The sequence below is a fragment of the Mixophyes fleayi genome, chromosome 9 (assembly GCF_038048845.1).
Source record: "Mixophyes fleayi isolate aMixFle1 chromosome 9, aMixFle1.hap1, whole genome shotgun sequence".
In the NCBI taxonomy this organism is placed as follows: Eukaryota; Metazoa; Chordata; class Amphibia; order Anura; family Limnodynastidae; genus Mixophyes; species Mixophyes fleayi.
The window spans coordinates 49118120-49141770 of NC_134410.1; the positions used below are offsets into that span (position 1 = coordinate 49118120).

At 39.7% G+C, this 23651-nt stretch overlaps 1 protein-coding gene across 1 annotated transcript in view; it reads left to right on the forward strand.

Moving 5' to 3' along the window:
• The window catches only part of TRPC5 (transient receptor potential cation channel subfamily C member 5), a 262565-nt gene that overhangs the window by 114670 nt on the left and 124244 nt on the right, over positions 1-23651 (forward strand). Inside the window, exon 2 of the mRNA XM_075184312.1 lies at positions 14372-14771. Coding sequence (XP_075040413.1) covers positions 14394-14771 — 378 coding nt within the window. The 5' untranslated portion in view covers positions 14372-14393. The remainder of the gene's footprint in view (positions 1-14371; positions 14772-23651) is intronic.

Here is a 23651-nt window from a genome sequence, read left to right on the forward strand (position 1 = left end):
TCTTCCAGCACCCCTTTTCCCCCTGGCTCTGTCACCCCTCTTCCAGCACCCCCTTTTCCCCCTGGCTCGGTCACCCCTCTTCCAGCACCCCTTTTCCTCCTGGCTCTGTCACCCCTCTTCCTGCACCCCTTTTCCTCCTGGCTCTGTCACCCCTCTTCCTGCACCCCTTTTCCTCCTGGCTCTGTCACCCCTCTTCCAGCATCCCTTTTCCTCCTGGCTCTGTCACCCCTCTTCCAGCACCCCTTTTCCTCCTGGCTCTGTCACCCCTCTTCCAGCACCCCTTTTCCTCCTGGCTCTGTCACCCCTCTTCCAGCACCCCTTTTCCTCCTGGCTCTGTCACCCCTCTTCCAGCACCCCTTTTCCTCCTGGCTCTCTGTCCTCTTCCTGCACTCCCTTCCTCCCTGGCTCTGTCACACTCCTGACAACTCCCCCCCTGCGACAATCGCGGCACCCCCGCGATGACCCCCCCCCCGCGAAAATCTGCAAACTGTGTCCACATTGCAGGGCACAGTGCAGAGGATAAGGGGAGAGGAAACGAGGAGAGGAACGGAGATGGCTGGTTCCTGGGGAGGAGCCAGCCATCAGAAAGCCAGGGGAAGTGTCGGCTGGCCCATCTAGCCATCGGCCCTTCTGGCATTTGCCAGAAGTGCCAGATGGCCAGTCCGGCCCTGTGTACCACTTGAGCTGTCAGCTTGCCCTCACAACTATCCCAATCTCCACTCTGAGCCACACTTGCTCCTCTTGCTGTGCCCTCTTCCTGTTAGAATGTAAGCTCTGTAATGAGTAGGGTTCTCCATACCCTTTGTTTTCATGTCTCCATTCATTTTGTCTGCCTTCTCTGTTCTTGTTTTACGTATGTCCTGTCTTATGTATGTCCTTGACTTCCCTACTGTACGGCACTGTCGAGCACCCAAGGACAATTCCATCTTGCACCACTTTTCTTTTCTGCCACTGCTGTGTGGCAATGTTTCCTAGATGTGCTATGACCTGCCATGTGTTTGTGTCATTGCTCTGTCGCTTAGCATCCAGCCAGGTCGCAGCAGTCTTTGTTTGAAAGTGTATGAAAATAATATCATGACCTGTGGGGTGGTCAAAATTGACTGCAAATGATTTGAAATTAGTGTTATTGAGGTTAATAATAATGTAGGGGGAAAAAAAGCTAACTTTGGGGATCCGAGTGGGCTCGTGAACCAGCTCAATACGTACGTTTGCTCGTCCTCGGATCTGAATCGAGGCAAAACATCATTGTTGCGTTGTCGGATCTTGCAGTTTTGGATTCCATAAGTACCTCCCTCCACAGAAGATCCAGCGCCATTGCTCACACAGAGACAGGGCTAGCAGTGTTCTTGTCACTCTCCATTCTCCAGTGACATTGCTCAGTGCCATTGCTCACACAGAAACATGGGTAGCAGTGTTCTTGTCACTTGACAAAAAATATCCGGAAATGACTGGAAATGAATGTTATTGAGGTTAATAACAATGTAGGAACAAAAAAAGAGCCAAATTATGTGATTTTAGAAAAACAATAGGAATTTTAGAAAAAAAAATCCAAAATCAAAATCAAAACACATGAGGGCGGTTTTGCCAAAACCAAAACATGAAGTTAACACGGGGGTCGGTGAACATTTCTAGTCAAAACTATGCTGCATTGCAAGTGGGGAGGGGGATGTCACATTTAATATGTGTGGACAGATTTGGAGTTGGGAGGGACCCAGTCCTACCTGAACTCCATTGCACTGCAAAAATAAAGCTGTCCAGTATTTGTGTTCTATATGCAAAAACAGCCAGTATATTCCCTGCATGCAAAAAAAGAAAAGAAAAGAAATGCACTTGTACCCCTTGCATTGCAATATTGGTGTCCAGCTGTTAACTTAAACAAGGCCCATTATTTATATAGTAACAATATGGTGATAATTTAATAAACCATATAACTTTTATAAGCTTGCTGGATCTAAGATTTCTTTTATCCTTTCTAATGAGGTGGGGATAAAAAACAGCTTCTTTTTTTCCTCATCTGATTAGGCAGGATGATGGTGAAGAAATATCAGGTAAGAGTTGGAAAAGTGATCCAAACGCTAGGTTAGAATGGAAACATTCTTAAAAACGAAGAGGCTAATTAGAGAATGATATCTGGAAGCAGTCATTTCTAAAAATGTTATCTTTTCAAGGATTGCTTTAAAGATTTTGAAAGAGCGTCATGTAATGTAGCAGTGCATGTCTGAGATGGATATCAGCTTTGAAGATTTCCCAAGCAATGTTACTTCTAAGTTGAGCAGTCTGGAAATAAAAGATTTTTATTACTAGTTTATTTATATTATTATTATTTATTATCATTGTTATACTATTTATCAAAGATATATATGCCCTAATTACCAAATTTCCTAAATACCTTGTGCGATGCTCCTCCATGGGTAAGACTATTTACCAAGGATAGCGGCGCTACAAGTACCACAGCAGTCCTCCGAATGTCCACAGGAAAGAATGCTTTGTTATTTAAAATAAAGAATTTTGTTTTAATGAAAGGGGGGTTTTCATTTTGTTTCTTTTTACATTTTTTGTTTCTTTTTTTTTACTTTGTTACTTATATTTAAAGGAATGTGGAACTGGAAGCCCAAGTCCAAAATTCCATTTCCAGTGCGCATGGTCGACCCTGAAAGCTGTCTCATGCATGCGCTGATTGATAGCACACTGACTTGGTGAGCAGTAAGACTAATCTTTCCGCTGCCGACCAATGTGGCCGGGGAGCTGAGCGTCGCTTGGCTGACCAAGTGACATATTTTTTAGTAAATTACGACGAGTGAAAAACCTTCATTAAAGAGAGGTCTTAATAAATAGACCCATTAAAAAGCTTGCACTAACCAGAACTCCACCCTATAGGGTTATAAAGCAATATAAAGTAATAATAATAAAATAATAATAAAAATTTCATCCAATGAGAAATCTTGAAGGGCTTGCTGTAGTAATCTGCTGTTTGGTACAACCCTGCACAGCAGATTTGTTTTCTGTTTTTTTTAACAGTCATTTAGAGATCACTCAGTTTATAGGTAACAGAGAATATAAGGTGGCCTTTGTAGATTAGAGATTGCAAAGTTATGATTTCTATTATAATTTGTCATTTTAAAATCGTGTATTTCATTATTTGCTTCAAACTTTACATTTTACAGCAGTTTGTTTTAGCTTCTATAATAAATAGATCTCTATATTAAGTACCAATATTATGTCCGATTGCACAGTTGCTCTCTTCCAAGTCTTTCATGAGTCTTAGCTAACATCACTAAGACAACCTGGAAGGCAAGAAGAAATATCTACAACTCGTTATTACCAAAATGACAGGTTGTAATTTACACTGGATATTAAGTATAGTGGGTATATATTTTATTTGAGATGTGCTTAGAAAACGAATTATGGATAAAATACAGTTGCTTCTGTGCTAAAGTACTGCATTTTGAAATACACTATTACTTGAAATGCTTGGGACCTAGGATGTGTATTAGTTTTTTTCCCCATAATTTGTAGCACCATGTGCAAAACAATGCTAAATCACGTTTTTTTTAAAAGGACCAGTGTGTCTCACTATATTACCCTTGTGACTCCTCCCCCTAGTGACCATATCTGTGTACAGCATTATTTCCAAAAGGCAGCAATGATTATTATTTCTTTCTGATTTACAGACATTTTTGGATAATGGATTTCGGATTACAGATCTCAATAGTAGCCACATATGACGAAGAATATGATTTTTTTCAATGGTATTTACAGTCAAATGTGCTCCTTCTAGAAAGATTGAGAATGATTCTATCTTTATTTTCTATTTAGAAGTAGAGATGGGCGGGCTCGGTTCCCAGAGATCCGAACCCACCCGAACTTCGCCTATCCGAGTACCGAGCCGAGCAGACTCGTTACTCTCACACCCATTCGGAATCGAAATCGAGGCAAAATCTCATGGTGACGTATTCGTATTTTATCGCGCGATTTGAAAAGCATAAATACCAGCCTCCACAGCAATCCATCGCCATTTGACAGAGGGAGAGAGCAGGGTTAGGTCACAGGCTGTATTAGAGCAGGGACAGAGCAATAATTGTACACCTTATTCTTTGTATTATTATTTCAATTCTAATCTATTCAATTCTATTATTATTACCAATTCTATTAGCAATTCTTAGAGCAGGAAGAGAAGAGGATAGAGGAGGCTTTTTTCCCCCAATATTTTACACTACAAGTGCTTTGGGGTGTCCCATATTCCCCAGTGTGAAACACAAATTTTTCTGGCTGTAAAAAGTGATATTTATCAGCAGTATCTATACAATATTTTGCACTACAAGTGCTTTGGGGTGTTTCATATTCCCCAGTGTGAAACACTAATTTTTCTGGCTGTCAAAAGTGATAATTATCAGCAGTATCTATACAATGTTTTGCACTACAAGTGATTTGGGGTGTCCCATATTCCCCAGTGTAAAACACTAATTTTTCTGGCTGCCAAAAGTCATATTTAGCAGCATTATCTATCTATACAATATTTTGCACTACAAGTGGTTTAGGCTCATTAAAATCGATTCAAAGCAGTCCACATATGAGCAGAATCAGCAAGCAGGTGCTGGCACCAGTCCTGATGGTAGTGTTCCCAGTACATCATCTGGTAAAGCCTATGTAAAAGTACATAGTCTTTTTAAATCAGGGAAAAAAAGACACACCAATTATTTTTTTTACCGTGTTGAAGCGAAAAAGAAGTGCAACTGAGGAAAAGTTAACTGCCGATAAAAAAAAAATTGCCAACATGCCATTCTACACACGCAGTGGCAGAGATAGAATTAAGTCTTCGCCTTTCTCTATTAGTGGCAGATCCAAAAAATTTACTGAGCCTTCTTGTACGGTCACTCGTGACCAAGCAAGACCAAGTAATTTGGAGTCTAAAAGTGGTGCACAATTACTGTTACGCATTAAAGCCAAGCTGCAAGAAAACAGTAAGGCATTAGAGGAAAATGTATGCTCTGAATCAGAAATGACACCAATCCCTGTGGAGAGTCCATCCACCAGTGGTACGTCTAATCGTGAGCATTCTGGTTGTGTACCCATAAAGGAGGGCTCTTTCAGCAGTTCTGCTGATGTGTGCCTGAGCAGCCCGAGTGTAGCCGGTGATACACAAATTGAGGATGCCACTTTGGAATTAGAAGAGGATGAGGGGGAGATTTGTATAGGCGACGAGGGCGCTAATGAGGATGTTGATGAGGATGAGGTTGTTTGTGTAAGTCCTGCACCAGTGGCAGCAGTTCTGGCACGTGGCAAGAAAAAGGTCATTGTCATGCCTGGGCATAAAACAAAAAAATCCACTTCTTATGTGTTCAATTATTTCTACCCAAGTCCAGACAACAGTTGTATAGCCATTTTTAGTGTATGTCAAGCCACAGTCAGTCGAGAGAGGGACCTTAATCATCTTGGAACCTCGTCTATGTTACGCCATTTGACGAGAGTTCATGGCAAAGTGTTGGGAAAAGCTGAAAGTTCTTCCAAAAAAATTACAAGCACTCCATCATCAGCTAGGACCCTTCGGTCACCTACATCCCGACGGCTACAAAATACACCCACCACACCATCCTCATCAATATCCTCAGTAGCGCTCGGAGTTAGCCCTGCATCCCACTTAGTAAGGCTGGATGACTCCTGCACTATAATTGATTCCCCTGAAGAAAGCGTTAGTCCCACTGCTGCTGCTGTTGCTGCTGCTGGGGGTGAATCGTCAGCCCAGAGGAAGGCCAAGAAAAAGAACAGTCCTACATTTCAACAATTAACTGTGAAACAATCATTTTCTAGGGGAAGCAAATATGACAGCAGTCACCCAGTTACCAAGCGAATCACAGACACCATGGCTACCATGTTAGTGTTAGATCTACGTCCAATCTCCACAATAAACGCAGCTGGTTTTTCACAGTTAATCAAGGTTTTGTGTCCGCGATACAGAATTCCATCACGACACCATTTTTCCCGTAAAGCTATTCCACAACTATACCAAAAAGTGTGTAAAAATGTAGAGATTGCGCTGAAAAATGCCATTCTGCCCACTGTTTACTTAACCACAGATATGTGGACAAGTGGAATTGGGCAAACCAAAGACTATATGACTGTGACAGCCCACTGGGTTGGTCATTCGCCTTCACCAGCAGGAACAGCAGCAGCATGTATACCACAACGTAACATTTGTCACAGGCAGGCCACTCTTTGAATCACCGGCTTCACTAACAGGCATACAGCTGACAATTTGTTACGAAAACTAAGAGATGTGATTGATACATGGCTTATACCACTTGGACTCTCCTCGGGATATGTCATTTCTGATAACACCAACAATATATTGCGAGCATTACAGATGGATAAATTCCATCACATTCCCTGTTTTGCTCACACCATCAACTTGGTGGTGCAGAGCTTCCTAAGAAATAACCATGAGGTGCAGGAGATGCTTTCTTTGGCCCGTAAAATTTCAGGCCATTTCCGTCATTCTTCCACAGCATGTAGGAGATTGCAGCAGCTCCAAGAACAGTTTAACTTGCCCTGCCACCAACTTAAGCAAGAGGTGGTAACTAGGTGGAATTCTACCCTGTACATGCTTCAGAGGATGGAGGAACAGCGCAAAGCCATCTAAGCTTATTGCACTGGCCAAGATATTGGTTTAAGGAGGGTTATGTTTCTCACTTTTCCACAGTGGAGAATCCTTTCTGTGCTTTGCAAGTTGCTGAACCATTTTAAGTTGTGACGTGTAAAGTGAGTGCAGCCTCTGCTAGCTTGAGCCAAGTCATTCCTTTAATTAGACTATTTGAAAAGCAGCTTGAGAAACTGAAGGAGGAGATGAAAGCAAGCAATTCCGCAAAGTATGTTGCCCTTGTAGATCAAGTACTTAATTCGCTTCACAATGATCCTCGAGTTATTAAAATCTTGAACTCGGATCATTACATTTTGGCCACTGTGCTTGATCCAAGGTTTAAGACCTACATTGAGTCTTTGCTTCAAAATAAGCGAGATGTGAACTTTTGCAAGGAGCTATTGCTCATCAAGTTGTCTGCTGAACTGTGCCTTGGCTTGACGACGTGTCCTCCTTCAGTTTCTCAAGAAGCTGCTGCTCGTAAAAAAAGAGATTTTACAAAAAGAAGCAGGGAAGACACAGGGGGCAGACCAGAAAAGTTTAACATCTGGGCTGGTTTGAAGGATTTTTGAAAAAAATGTGTGACCTTGCCCATAACTCCATCCAAAACGAGTATTAACATGCAAAGGATGGTGGAGGATTATTTATAAGAGGTAATTGATATGGAAATGTCAGACAGTCGCTTTCCTTACTGGGAAGAAAAGCAGGCCATTTGGAAACCCATGGACAAACTTGCTTTGCAATAGCTAAGCTGCCCGCCCTCCAGTGTGTACTCTGAATGAGTATTCAGCACAGCCGGGAACCTAGTCAGTGATCGCCGTAGAAGGTTACTTCCAAAAAATGTGGAGAAAATGATGCATATAAAAATTAATTACATCTTCCACGAGGAAGGCCTTCACCATCAAAGACATCCAAGCACTGACTGTTCTCTAATGGCGGATTCAAGTGGTGATGAATTGATAGTCTGTGATGATGACGTACACACTGATGAAGCTGAAGATGATGATGATAACATGTTTTTAAAACTTTCTATTTAAGTGTAGTCTACCCCCAAATAGGAAAGGAACTTGGGGCATTTCTATATCACGTACCATCTTGAAAGGCTGCTGTTTTGGCAATTTCTCAATAAGGGTAGGGTGTCATACACAGACTGACCCCAAACTGGTTTTGTCCATTTCAATTAATATTGTACAGTCTATAACGGTTGAATTTTTTACTATTTTCTACAAGTGGAGGGGGCCTATAGAGACAGAAACCATACTGCCTTTGTCCATTTCACTTTATATTGTACAGTCTATAACGGCTGAATTTTTTACTATTTTCTACAAGTGGAGGGGGCCTATAGAGACAGAAACCAAACTGCCTTTGTCCATTTCACTTTATATTGTACAGTCTATAACGGCTGAATTTTTTACTATTTTCTACAAGTGGAGGGGGCCTATAGAGACAGAAACCAAACTGCCTTTGTCCATTTCAATTTATATTGTACAGTCTATAACGGCTAAATTTTTTAATATTTTCCACAAGTGGAGGGGTGCCTATAAAGACAGAACCCAAACTGCCTTTGTCCATTTCTTTAGATATTTTACTATAAGTGTAGGGTGTAATATACACCCAAAGACGATGGCTGCATTGCCAATATGCATAGATGGAGAGGAAGACAATCTATTTTGTGTGTAGATTTAATGACGGCCTACCAGGAATTAAACTGTTTTTTTCATAATTATATAGCTTTACAATTACATTACTTATCCAAGAAACAGGTGGAGCACTACATTTGGTTATTTTGTGGCAAAAAACATTGATTTTTAAACAAAATTGCAAAACAAAACCAAACAAAACCAAAACCAAAGCAAAACACGCAAGGGTGGTTTGGCAAAACCAAAACCAAAACACGACGGTAATCCAGATCCAAAACCAAAACCAAAACACGGGGGTCAGTGAGCATTTCTATTTTGAAGTATGGTAGATGTTCTGTCTATAATGCAAGAAGTATAAAAAACCTGGTAAAAGATTATATACAATGAAAGCAACACTAACTTTAAAAGTGACAGCTGATAAACTACTATTCTTGACTTTCTAATGGCAAATGTCACAGCATCTGATGTCCTGTCTTTTTACTCAGCAGACTCTAGATAATGCATTATGCTGATAGTTTTCCTTTAACCGGTGCAGTTTGATAATTCGATCCAGTGTTAGCATTCATGTTTACTACAGACACTGGCTAGTCAGGGTCTATTTACTGTGCTGGCAGATGGCTCTAAGGATACTACAGGGACTTATTCATCACTCCACTTGAAAGCAGAGCACACAACTTGAGACTAAATATTTCCACAGGTCATTGCGGGCAGAAGACATCCAGTCTGACTGAACAAAAAAATTGTCATTCATTCTAAAATGGAAAGGAGAAATGTTGAATCATCACTGCTTCCTGCAAACCAACCTAATCATTTGCTCTATTGTCCGTGTTCCGAGGGCGGCTGCACCTTTTAATATAAAGAGGTACAATGACTAACATAGGCACATTCTCTTTTTTGAAACACAGCAAGTGCAATAAAGACAATGTACTCCACAGAATATTACAAAAATTCCCCACAGTGGTCATTGTCACTGCTGCTAGACCAGCTTACACACTTGTTGATGCACGAGTATAGGAAGCTTTCACGCAGTACCCTTCAGCATACTTACTGGAAATAGGACATTTTAGGAGTTGTTATTACTTTTTTCACTGTAATCTACATGTTTTTGAGTGTATATCACTTCATGAACACTTCAAATTAAATTACATGTGATTGACAGTAACATTAGTCAATCAATTATCACTTCCAATCTCTGTATGTCATGTTTTAGGATAAGGGGTTTTGTAGTTCTGCACAAGTTGGGTTTCAAAAAGTTTTTGTTTCTGTATAACATTTCTGGTGTTAATACTGTGTCTATGTCTGGCTGGTAAATCTCACCATACTGGGGATACCCTCACAAGCAGATGATGTAGACAGTGCCTCCTGTTCTAGAACACTTGTACTTGGTATATTATTTCAGCTACAGCTTCTTACCTTGGACATCCAACTTCAGTTACAGGTTCAACCCCTTTCTTTTTTTAGAGCATTTTATTGAAAATCTGATGACATCATTAAGTCTTGTATTGTAAGGGCTCATGGGAAAAGCAATATAGATTACATTAATCTGTTGTTAAGACAAAGAGGTCATTTGCAGCATTAAAAAAATGCTGAGGTCGCCTTCATAGGCAATCCGAAACAAATGACCCTATGGCATAACCCTTCTCTCCCTCCGGGTCTCAACCCAAGGCTTATTCTGCATGGACAAGAGATACCTTTAAATTTCTCTCCTAAGTTCTGCAATCGCCTCCATTTACCGGCTTCACCTTTCTATTAGTACCTATAGATACATCATCTTCACAACACCCAAATTGACCCATGGACTTTTTGTACCCCTACCCCACTGGAGACTTTCTGTTTACTCTGGTTTTACTCCAAAGGCCTTATCTCCACCTTCTATTCACACTTAATGCAACATAATCTCCCAGACAAAGAACCCCATGTGCTCCGTTGGGAGGAGGATATGAATGAGGCACTGGAAGTTGAGAACTGGGTGGCCATTCGAGTAGCTACTGATAAATCCTCCATCTGTAACCGAGAAGTGAGTGATCTATTCTTTAAAATCACATGCCTCACATTCCCCTTTCATATATCTTTTTATCTCCTTCCTGGCCTGCCCCCTGGAATCTGTAAACTCCTCTGGAAGCTCCCTCATCACATTCTTACAGCCGCCAGGTGCCTAATTGGAACTGAATGGAACTGGAAGAACCCAGCTCTTCCCTCTGCTACAACCCTTATCAAAAATGTTTGGTAAATTTATAAGTTAGAACATATTACCAGCATACTCCATGACCATCCCAATTTTTATCCACTTGGCAATCCTGGACATAATTCTTTGATTCAGTAAACCGGCTTGTGTAGCTCCTTCTTCAAACTGGACCCATGAACTCTACCCTTTTCTCTCTTCACATTTCCCCTTCCCAATTCCTCCTCCCTCCACTTCTTCACCCTCCTGTACTAACAATCCCTGGTCATCCACCTCTTCCCTTTCCTGTGCCACCATAGTGTTTCATCCTCATGTCAGACTTGGTTGCATATTGCTCTTTTGTCCTCATTAATCTGATATTCTTCATATCATCTGGAAGACACTGTTATGTAATGTCTATGTTTATGCATGCCCTTTTTTCCCCTCTTTTTTATTTTGCTCTTCACCCCATTTTCTTTCTGTACCCCACATGCTTTTCACATATCTACAAAATCTCAATAAAATTTAGTTTAAAAAAAAAAAGAAAAATGTTGAGGTGTAACGCATTATATTTTTCTTTCCTAATCACCAGGTTCTCCCCCAGAACAGAACCTCAGCTCTACGTATGACTTATTTCCCTCCATCTCGTTGATCACATCTTCTCCCTTACACCTCCAGGATTTCCACTGTAATGCACCTGTTCTCTGGAACTCTTTTCCTCACCCCACCAGACATTCATAGAGTCTAAGTTTTTAAATACTCCCTCAAAACAATCTGATTTACAGTACACACTCTTAGGGCCTGATTAAGGGTTCCAGCCACCCTAGGCTAATACATCAGTTACTGTATTATTATGATTAATTATTATTAATTTTTATTTGTAAGGCGCCACAAGGTGTTCGCAGCGCCGTACACACAACCCCCCCCCCCCACCCACCACCAATGTACAGCGCTGTGGCAGCATGGTAGCTTAGTGTTTAGCACTTCTGCCTCGATTCCTGACTATGGCCTTATCTGTGTGGAGTTTGTATGTTTTCCCCATGTTTGCGTGGGTTTCCTCCGGGTGCTCCGGTTTCCTCCCACACTCCAAAAACATACTGGTAAATTAATTGGCTGCTATTAAAAATTGCCCTTAGTCTTTCTTGGTCTGTGTGTGTGTGTATGTTAGGGGAATTACATTGTAAGCTCCGATGGGGCAGGGACTGATGTGAATGAGTTCTCTGTGCAGCGCTGCGGAATCAGTGGTGCTATATAAATAGATGATGATGATGATGAGATATATATACACAAAATTGTAAAATATTTACTAATACATAAAACACACTTCATTCTGCAAACATATTACAATGTCATTACAGTAAAATTCTACATTCAATGTAAGACAAATCATGCCGTTCTCTCTTACCTGATCTTGCAGCGTAGACTCCCAGATGTTCTCTCTTGCTTATTCTTGGAGCGTTGTTGTCAGTTGGCTGGCTTCTGGAAACTTGGAGTACTATATTGAAGTTGTGCAAAATGTTAACAAATCCCGAACGATACAAACACAGCACTCCATTATGACCAAATAAAACAACCCCCTAGTACAGGCATATATAGACAATAAAATATCTGAAAATTATTTATAATCATATACTAACATCTACTAGCCCTCTCTGTTTAGTATTTAGCATTCTAGTGATTGCTGAAACCACAAAGAGCATCTGCATCACCGCTACACAATACAGAGATCATGCCCCTTCCAGCCAATTCATTAACTATTCCCCCAACCAAATCATCCGCATCCCAGCCATTTCATTAACCAATTCACCCAGCCAATTCATTAACTATTCCCCTAGCCAATTAATTAGCCCTCCCAGCCAATTTATTAACCCCTCCAGCCATATCATTAACTCCCCAGCCAAATAGTTAACCCCCAGCCAATTCATTAACCACTGCCCCAGCCAAATCATTAACCATTCCCTGCAGTCAAATCATTAGCCCTCTCCATAGCCATGTCATTAATCCCCCAGCCAATTAATTAGCCCCCTTTCTAGACAATTAATCAACCCCTGCAGCTAATTTATCAGCACTCCTCTCCCAACCATCAAGCAGTTGCCATTTAATCACTGCCCCCACCAGTCACTCCCCCCAGCCAACGTATCACCTCCTCCTTCCCTCTAATATTTAACAAACAGCACTCACCTTACTCTATTCTGGTCTATCCTGGTCCTCTTCTCTCCAGGCTCCGGCACTTCTTTCTTCTTGACAGGCTACGAACAGCAAATCCCATACTATTAGCTGCCCTGTCAGTGTGGGCACGGTCTGTGTGCTGAGTGTGATCACTTGAGAAGTGATAATTTAATGAGACCACACTAAGCAGTGTCCCACAGCAGAACTGACAGGACAGCTAACAGTATCGGAGTTGCTGTTAGCTACCTGCCTCAGCCACATTGGATATAGTGACAGTTGGGTTTGCCCCCCCCCCCCCCCCCACCTAAGACTCGGGTGTGGCCCTGATCACTGAGGAGTTCATCGGCGGCATTTGGAAAAAAAATATTATATATAACTCATTAGAAAAAAAATGTGTGCCGGCCATACACCCCCTCCCCAGAACCCAGCTCCCCGTGCTGCAGCCTGATCAGCCTAATGGTTAATCAGGCACTACACACTCTGTCAACTTACATATTCTTTTTCGTTTTCTTTATATTGCAAGCTCTATGAGCAAGGTCCTCATTTTATGTTTGTGTAAATGTTCAAATCATGTAATTGTTATAATACTATGTATGTATTAATTATTCTGTACAGGACTGCTGAAGATGCTGTTGCACTATAAATAATAATACTTATTTGTAATCTTTAACAACAATACATTTCCTCCTCTTTGAGTGCTGTATATTGCTTATATTCCCAGAAAATCTCAGATGTCATTTGAGTTTTTATGGATAAATAAATGGTTGTCCATTGAATTATCCATTCTAGGACATCATAATTGTCTCTTTTAACATTGACTATCTAGAACAGTGATGGATAACATTCGGCCCTCCGAGCCTTCACTTGTGTTCCCGAGCTCCTTCTTGCGTTATTGCCAGATTTTTTTTGGGCATAGCCTGCAACAATTGTTTATCTTTCATTAGAATTCTTGCTGATATGTTATTACAAATAGCTGTCTCCTTCTTTGATTAAATATATTGTTAAAACTTATTATTGAGAATAAGGGTGTAAAATATAGTCATATTGTCCACGCGATAGTCACTGATGATCCTCAGGATATGCAGGTGTACATTACATTTCTATTCAAACAGATGTGTCTAGTTATCTGTCTAACACATAACAAGCTGCATGCCCACTGCACACCTTCATGCTGGAACTGCCCCCATAAAACGCTCTGCTCAATGTTTCGCTGGATTGCTGGTATGGCTGGAAATGTGCAAGTCTAAAAACATTACTTCAAAGTCAAGCTTACTCACTTCTGAACTATCCCCTTTTATTACTTTCAACTTTTCTGTTTTCCTCCTAAAATGCTAATTGGTTTAACCGTATTCACATCTTAAGGCTGAGATTGAGGATATAGGATTGTTTTTATTAAATGGGGCACTTTGTATGGTTTTTTTTATTACATTTGTGGAAAATTGTTTAGAAATTAGTTTGGAAGGTGCAAAAGGCATCCTATTAAATGTACAGGGCAAAGCCTGGTTTCCATTACCTAGTTCCCACTTTTTTCGGGAAAACAAGTTGTTTGAATGTCCCACTAAACAGTGAATGTCCCCACAAATGGGCCTAAAGTGGTAAGCATATTTAATGATGACATGGATCATGTTTCATTAAAATGTACAAACAGAATAATATATATACTATATAGGAACACAGGAAATAAATTACTATAAAATCAACTTTTTTCTTGAGTGTTTTTAGTTTTATGGTGGTTTTTAGTAATCTATTCTGTCCCCTCTCTTACAGGTTGTAAATGTCACTATGAACAATGGCTCAACTGTACTACAAAAAGGTGAATTACTCACCCTACAGAGATCGGATTCCGTTGCAGATCGTGCGGGCCGAGGCAGAGTTGTCACTGGAAGAAAAGGCATACCTCATTGCCGTGGAAAAGGGAGACTATGCCAGTGTCAAACATGCTCTTGCGGAAGCCGAAATCTACTACAACATCAACATCAACTGCATGGATCCACTTGGCCGCAGTGCTCTACTCATAGCCATAGAGAACGAGAACCTAGAGATCATGGAGCTGCTGCTCAGCCACAGTGTGTATGTAGGAGATGCTCTATTGTATGCAATAAGGAAGGAAGTGGTGGGAGCTGTGGAGCTACTCCTAAGTTACAGGAAGCCAAGTGGCGAAAAACAGGTGGGTGAAAAAATACTATTTGATGTGGAGGTGTATCTTATTCATATATTTTTAATTAATTTCTATTTAAATGGTTTCTCGATCCTCCCAGCAAATAAAACAAGCCATTGTGTTTTCCCAGTAATCAGGATAATTGAGAAGGGGGTAGATAGGTGATGTCTCAGGAGAAGGGGATCTATAATTGGACTGAAGTTGCGTCTAGTTAATCTTCTATCAAATTTTTCATAAGAACACCTTCCTTTCAAATACAGGGATTCTTGTTACTTATGCCAGGCGGGTGGAGAAAGCACATTATGGGTATCATTTAGAGACAAAAGTAAATCCAGTTAGAAAATGACATTTTGCGCTACAGGCATTTAAAATAGGGACAGAGCGCCCCCTAGCTCAACTTTAAATTGCAATGTATGAAGTATTAATGTACCGCATGCAAACACAATATTTTCCCTGCACACTGCATCATGGGTTGTCCAGGTGAAAATTTACACCCTTCAGCTGGATTTGATCCTAATTTTAAATGAGGCCCTAAATGTACATTATAATATTTTAATTCTTTCAGCAGAATATTAGTTAATGACCTAGATAGCAAAATAATCATGGTTTCACCTACACATTAATACTTTTAATGCAAAACCAATGTTTTATAGCTGGATGTGTTAGAATAGAAACCTCTCATTATAGCATAATACCCATGTATTAGAATAATTGTACTTTAGAACACATTATTTTACAATAGTTTGGAGAGGTCCCCAAAAATCTAACTCATATTAGCAAAGTTCTGCCTAATTTATCTCTATGAAGAAAACCGTCCTGTGTATGTATAATGTAAGTAAGTTAAATGGTCATTTTTAGGGATATATTCAGACCAGGGCTTAAAGAAAATAAATAGCAGGTACTGCAATATGAACCTTAAGTTCCTGCTGGTTGTTTGTAAATGTAGATTTTTTTAAAAATATATATTTTATATGTATCCGTACTTGTGCTCAGGTGTATTGGGGCATACTTGGTTTACACCATGCAAAATATATTAATGGTTGTAGTTACTGGTAATTACTTGCCCGTATGTAAGAGGTGCAGTGCTAGCAAAGCCACGCCGTTGTGGCTTAAGTATGCTTTGGATTTCTGGAGCTAATCTGTATTAGGCCTGCCTGTGTCAGTCTGAGTGTAGGATCAAATCAAGGGGACAGCATAAGACCCCCTTGACTCATTGGCCCTGGTGCACTGCATACCCCACTCCCATGGTAGATACCCCAGTGATCCCCTCACACATTTGCTAGCTGGGGCCTGTTCACATAGTAGGTAAGTTGAAGTGAATGCAGCATCTAATTGGATGATGCAGTAATTCAATAGACTGATTCCCCAAAGCAGGTTTTAACATCTCCACATATCTGGAGTTCTCCAGCACACTGTAATTGTCTTTTACAAGTACTGACAATAATTGTGTGGTAACTGTTGGCATTCTATAGGTGGGCCCCAATCTGCATGGAATAGAGTGACTGTAATAAAAGGAGTCCACCTCATAAAAATATCACAATTTGAATTGTTTAAGCTCTTTAAGAAAATAAATATTTCTGTTTTACAATTTCGCAAACACAATACATGTGCATTTGCTAATCCACTAGTTTGGCTCGACTACAAAAGAATGGATTAAGGCAGTTTGGACCACCAATAATTGCTCAATTAGTTGGTGGACCCAAACATTTGGATATTTATAGATCATGTAGAATGTCTGCTGTGTGGTCAGCATTAAGCCTCCTAGATGTTGACCCAAACTACCCTTCTACATACTGCTCTGTTCCCTTAACTAAGAAATAATGAGGCTTGCTGGATGGAGAAAGGTCACAAATTTATTGAATCAAAACAAATGTGAGTGGGCGCAAAGAAGAAAACATGGCCAATCAGCTAGCAGCCATTTCTCATACCACAAATATGGCGACCAAATGTCCCCTGACACTTTTCTAGTATGGCTCAGTATCTGGGACGCATTGACATTGCCCCATAACCAACCCAGAGGGGAAGTGTTACTAATGATGAGCCTCCCTATTGAGGGAGAGTGCTGCACCACCATACAAATGCGTCATTTATGGTTGCTGTTGGCATGCTTTTCAGTCATACTGAGACCGTTCTGAAAAAAACCACAGGTTATTCTTACAATTCTATAAACCATAATTAGGGAGTGAGTGGGAGGGATAATATCTAGTGACAAAAGAAAGAACACTACCTAAACTTAAGCCTATACGGGCATATTCAATTAGAATTACGGTAATACTGCACAGGTTCCGCGGTAACACGCGTTACCGCGGAAACTGTGCAGTATTGGCGGTAATAGAGTATTGCAATAACGTGGATTTTTGTTCACAACCCTATGGGGTGCGAAAAAAACCCATATTTTTTCGCAACTCGGGATAACACGCGTGGGGGGTGCGAATGAAAATCCACGTTATTGTGGTGGCGTGGATTAACTTCGCGGCCCGTTCAAGTCCATCCCCTTAAACCCATTTTGATTGGCTATCAACTGGTGTATATACACAGTTAGGGGCGGGCTAGCACATTTCAGCCCGGGGGGCGCACATGACATGTGATGCGGCCGCCTGTGCGCCACTGGAAAAATTAATCACCTGCATCCACGGGGGGCGGCCGGCCTAAACAGTGTTTACACTGAGCGGCCCGGGGCCCCGATGCCCCCCTGCCCCCCCGGCCAGCCCGCCCCTGTACACAGTCTAACACAATAACTCTTGCAGGACACCAGTCCAGGATCTTCAACAACCTGGAGGCTTATGCACCTTTTGGCCAATTACTAGACTTCATTTAGATTGCTTTTCATTCAAATGCAACTGAAAATACTGAGGTTGACTTCCTCCCTTACTCTACATTTCTACCCCCTGTGCTGACACTGGAGCAGAATATGGTTTATTGAATAAAACCAGCATAAGAGAAGATTAAAAAAATAGCCACACGTATACTGTAGTCACATTTACTCTAAAAATAAATTAGTTTAAGCTCTATAAATAAAGCAGATAAATCTCAGGGGAAGTCCTTTTTATTAGATTTATTTACATGTTTATTATGCCAAAGTGTAAAACTATGTTAATTTCAGGAGATTACATTAAAACAACTTTAATGAATGTTCTTGGACTGCATTGCAGGGGAATCCATAGAGACTACCTCCATAGGGATAATTTAGGAGCTATATCATTAAATTATATCTATTTTCTATGAGATAAATAAGTTATTTATTGTAGGAGAAATTGATTGCTTATGATGTATTATTTATTCAATGTTTATGACAAGATTATATTTGCTGATTGTATTTCTTTTAATATAACCTACAAGACAGAGCTGCAAAGATGGACTTAATGTAGGCTTATAGTTTTAGAAATCAGTTTAATGCATGTGTCACTGCATATATCTTATTTCTTATGAATAATATGAGAAATATGGATAATATTATCATCGTCCAGATAATTTCAGATTATGTACAGTAAACCTCTCCGGATGAAGAGAATTAAACTGTGCATACAGTTTACATTAGTTATATTAGCAAGAGACTCACTTGTTATCCACAAGGTTACGGAAACCAGGAAGGAACAATCATATATATGGCTGCAGCTTAGAGTTAATGTTAATACAGTTAGAGTTAATATGCACAGACGTGAGAATGGCTGACCTTTGCAAATGTGGGGCACTGTGTGATATCCATTGCGGGGCCCAACTATCCCACTGCAGGGATGGTGATATCCATTGAGGGGCCCAACTATCCCACTGCAGGAATGGTGTGAGGACACCGGGATTGGAACCAAAGCTCATTAGATATCCGGTCCTCTAGCTTCACAGGTGTCACAGGTAAGGAGACAGGAAAGAGATAATAATCCCTTTTATTAAACAAAGTGCACACCCTTAGTAAAATACAACAGTGCTCCCCAAGGAGAAACTTGTTCCCCCACCAAATATAACAAATGTCAGAAAATCACCAATGCAAGTAAAAACTCCCCAACAAAGGCCCCAGCAGGTTACCTCCCAGCACAGAGTCCTAGCAGGCTCAAACTCTTGGTAATAAAATCCACAGCTGACAATCCGAGTGGTCCAGGGGTTCTGATCCATAAGGTGGGTATGTGTATCATGCTGATCCCAGCCGTTCAGTCAACTCTCCACCATCTTGGTGGGACCCTGGGTATTAGTCTCCCTACCGATGTAGGCTCACCAATTCCCCAGAATCTGCGAGTGTCTCCTGATGGAGTGGTGACAGAATCAGTCCTAGAGGTACACTGTCTGATCTGTCTCAAGAAGCATCTGCTTCAAGCATTTCTTTCTGGCCCTGAGAGAATATGGTTACTCTCAGTCAGTCCAAGCCTTTGCTCTCTCAAGATTCTCCAACAACACCTTCCCTCCCCAGACATCTCCATTCTGTTCCTTCTCACAAGACACCCGATCTTGCCCACCTCCCTGGGTCAACCCCCGGCTCATTGCCCTCTTGTGATTGGTAACAGGGGTGAAAGTAGAGCATGACATCAGTGGTCTCTCACCTGCGGTGATGGTGCAATTCAGACTGTGTTGAAGAGTTGCTGGAACAATAGTTTGCAAACAGGGAGAGTCCACCTCCTAATATTAGATAAGGTCCTGACCCTCCTGTTTTTAACCCCTTCCACTCTTTTTTGATGTCACAGGGTCCACAGCTGTTTCACTCTTCCTGTGAGCTGCTTCCCCAGGGTGCAGGGTTTAGGCAGATAAAATTGCCACATGTACAATGCAAATTATGCACTGTATGACCAGGCTGAGTGTTGACAGATATTGATGGATTAATGGTGTGTTACCACGTGAGTGTGTTTTAAGTGTTTTAGTATTAATATTAGCACATTTATCAACCATTACAATTCTGAGCATCTGGTATGCAAAAATATGCAAGTTGTAGTGAATGTGCTATCACATAGAAATAACTCACACACATAGTTCTTTGCCAGCCTTCTGCAATGTTGCAACTTCAAAATAATAATTATATATTAACCTTTTCGAGTCAAAAGTATGAATACCACTTTGACAATCATATGGAATGCATAAAGAGTGCTTTTGAAAATCTCAGGATATATCAATATTATTTTATGTAAACAGGGGAGCCAAGCAAAGTGTTCAGGCTTAATTAATTAATTAATTAATTAATTAATTAATAAATAAATAAGCAAGTTACCACTACTTCGTGATGGCCATTCTGCAGGGGAATTTAGTGCAGGATCGGAACAGTATCCATTTATTCTATTATTGCTTTTATCAGTTTATTAGGTATTAGTTTTCTGTCCTGTGAATGGACTTTATATTGTACACTGGCCACCAGGAAATGGGCTCTGCAGTGTACACTGACCACCAGGGATTAAATTGTAGTGTACACTGGCCACCAAGGAATAGGCTATTTATTATACACTGACTACTAGGTAATTCATTCTGTATTGAACACTGGTCACTAGAAAATGGGCTCTATAATGTACACTGACCACCAAAGAATAAACGCTGTACTGTACACTAGTCACTAAGGAATGAGCTCTGGTTATACACCGACTACCATGTAATACATTTTGTATTGAACACTAGCCACCAGGAAATAAACTCTATACTATCCACTATCCACAAGAGATTGGGCTGTTTGTTAAACTAGCTACCCTTGAATGGGGTTTGTATTGTTCCCTTTCCACCAAGGAATAAGCTCTATAGTATAAAATGTCCACCAGGGAAGTGGCTCTAGAGAATGGACTGTATGGTACACTGGCCAGTAAGTATTTTGACATCTTCGACTTGAGTGCCAAAATGTCTGTCTCACCACTGGAGTGAACCAAGAGTAAGCACAGTAATACTGATGAAATTATTCAAAAATAAATGATGAAATTGGATATACAAGATGGTATGCATTAATTGGCAATGTTCTGGTCCAGTGTTTTTCACTTATTTGACAACTGGTCCCATTTCATCTATGAGTTAATATTCTGTCCTTTTTTCTTCTTTTTTTTTTGCTGTATGTCCCAGTTCAACTGGAGCTTGAGTTCTTTTCACTTATTTTCCTCTCCTGTAACCTAGGGTGAATAAAATAACCAATGCTAATGATAACACAACAAAATATGTTACCTTGAGTGGAGTTGACCTGAAATGACACAATCTCACTTCAATTCAGTAGAATCCACACAGTCTCTCTCTCAAGGCCTTGATAACCCCACAGCCCTTTAATTAAACCTGCCTCAAGCAGAAGAGAGCATCTGCTACTCAGACTATTAAAGACCCTACCAGGGGGTAAATGTATCAAGCTGAGAGTTTTCCGGCGGGTTTGAAAAACCAATCAGATTCTAGCTATCATTCATTTAGAACATTCTACAAAATGATAGCTAGAATCTGATTGGTTGCCATAGGCAACATCTCCACTTTTCAAACCCGCCAGAAAACTCTCAACTTGATACATTTACCCCCAGATCAGAGAGAAATTAAATTTTTGTTAATCCTCACAAAACATATTTTTGAAAATTTTGGGTGCAAAAATCCTTCAAGAAACACCTTCAGGCATATTTAATAACATAGTGCAAAGAGAAATGATGTGTGCAACCCATGGCAACCAATCAGCTATCAACTTTCATTACTCTGCCTACACTTAGATGCTGATTTCTACCTGATTGCTATGAATATTAGTTGTATTAAGCTCTTTTGTATGGAAAATAAATACAATTGTAGCAGATCATTATCTTGTGTAATTATGACTAGTACTGTGGTTTTCAAATTAAAGCTTTTTTAAATGACATTTGAACCAATGTGTTATAACATAGGCCATGAATTAGTTTTTAGTAAATTGGACCATTCACAGTTTATATAATCAATAATTGTATATAGATTGTCTGTTGTTTTCTAAGGAAAGCTATGTTTAGCACCTTGATCCTAAAAAAGGGAGTTATAAGGCAATAGTTCCTATAATAAGATGTACAATGTATAAAATCAGCATATATGGCCCTATTGTTTGAAGTTACATACATACTTAGTTATTTAACCTTTTTGAGCTTGAAATGTGTTGTGAAAAATCACAATTGTCCGTCTCCCTACAAAGTCTCATGCTTGAGTGAAATTTTTTTCTACCTGAAGCTTTTCATCCATATTACAATTAAATTGTCAGTAGTGAGAGCTTCACCAAAATCCAAAGAGACAGTTATCGATACTGGAGAGCTTTACTAAAATCCAAATATGTAGTTATCAATACTGGAGAGCTTCAACAAAATCAAATAGATAGATATTAGTACTAGAGAGCGCCATCAAAATCCCCATAGATTCTTATCCATATAGGAGAGCTTCACCAGAATCCCAATAGATAGTTATCAGTACTGGAGAGCTTCACTAAGATTCCATTAGATAGTTATATGTTCTAGAATACTTCACCACTTTTGCAATAAATAGTTATCTTTATTAGAGGTATTTACCAATATCCTAATCCATAGTTGCAGTACTGGAAATTTTCACCAGCATCTCAATAGATAGTTACAGTGATGGAAGTGTTCACAAATACTCCTAATCCTACAGTACTGCAAAGTGTCACCAATAACCTAATAGTTAGATACAGTACTGGCTATCTGCATTAAATGTCCCAATATACATGTACAATATGGAGCACTCCACCAGTATGCCAATAGGTAGCTACTCTTAATAGTGTTATACACTAGCATCCAAATAGATGACTACTATTGGCATTCTTGACCAATATCCCAATGCATGGGTCCAATTATTTTTTTAAATCAAGTCATTTATATTACATATTTTATTAGAAATTAAACAAAATACAAAAACAGAGTTGTCGGTCTTACATATACAAACTACCAACAGCATTGAATTCTTTATTAATATCCCAAAAGATAATAATCAGGCTGCAGAGTAACCAGTAAATCTTCACCAATAATCTTTGAGTTCTACACAAATATTCCATAAAATAGTTATAACAGTGGAACGCTTGACCTGCATCTCAATAGTTACAGAACTAGAGATGTTTTTTCACTTATCCACGTACATAGTTATTAATAGCTGGGTCTCATCACTACATAACAATACAGAGTAACTTGTATTGAAGTTATTCTACCATATTGAAATGGGCAGCAACCAGTTGTATATGTTTAATATATTGTTTCTGTTGAATGAAGAGGAATTATTAAGTGACTCTTAAAATATTACTAGTTACTATTACTAGTTTAAATCTTTTTGTTTTATGGCTCGGGGTTAATGTGGATACATGCGCTAAAAAAAAGTGCTATACTTGATAAACTCAAAGGGCCTGATTCATTAAGGAAAGTTAAGCAAAAATAAGCAAGAGAGGCAAAACCATGTTGCATTGGTGGGGGAGGTAAATTTTAAATGTGATGGCAGATTTATATTTGCGATAGTGCATGTCCCATAACAACTTTAAATTTCAGTGTACAAATAAGCTATCAAGTATTTGTGTGCTAGATGAAAAAACAGCCAGTATTTTCCTTATGTGCAAAATAATAAACTAATTTGCCCTCTTGCATTGCAACATAGTTTTGTCCAGAAATCTTGAGTAAGAAAACTTACTCAATTGTTTGCTTAATTTTCTTTAATGAATCAGGCCCAAAAACTGTACCAAAAGTAACTATTTAAAAAGAAAGGAAAACTGAAATGTCATAAATGTGAATTACTTACCTTTAAGAACATAAAATTATCATGCCATTTTTTAGTTATGTAAAGCAATTAAGACATTGCTATTTATGAAAATGTTACACAATTACACCCAAGCTAAATACAATGCATACAATCCACTAATCCATTTACATCTGTAAAAATAAAACCAACTATAATATTTAGGAAATAGAGACAAACAAATTCAAGATCTGAAACTGAGGCACGAAAATGCTCAGTAAA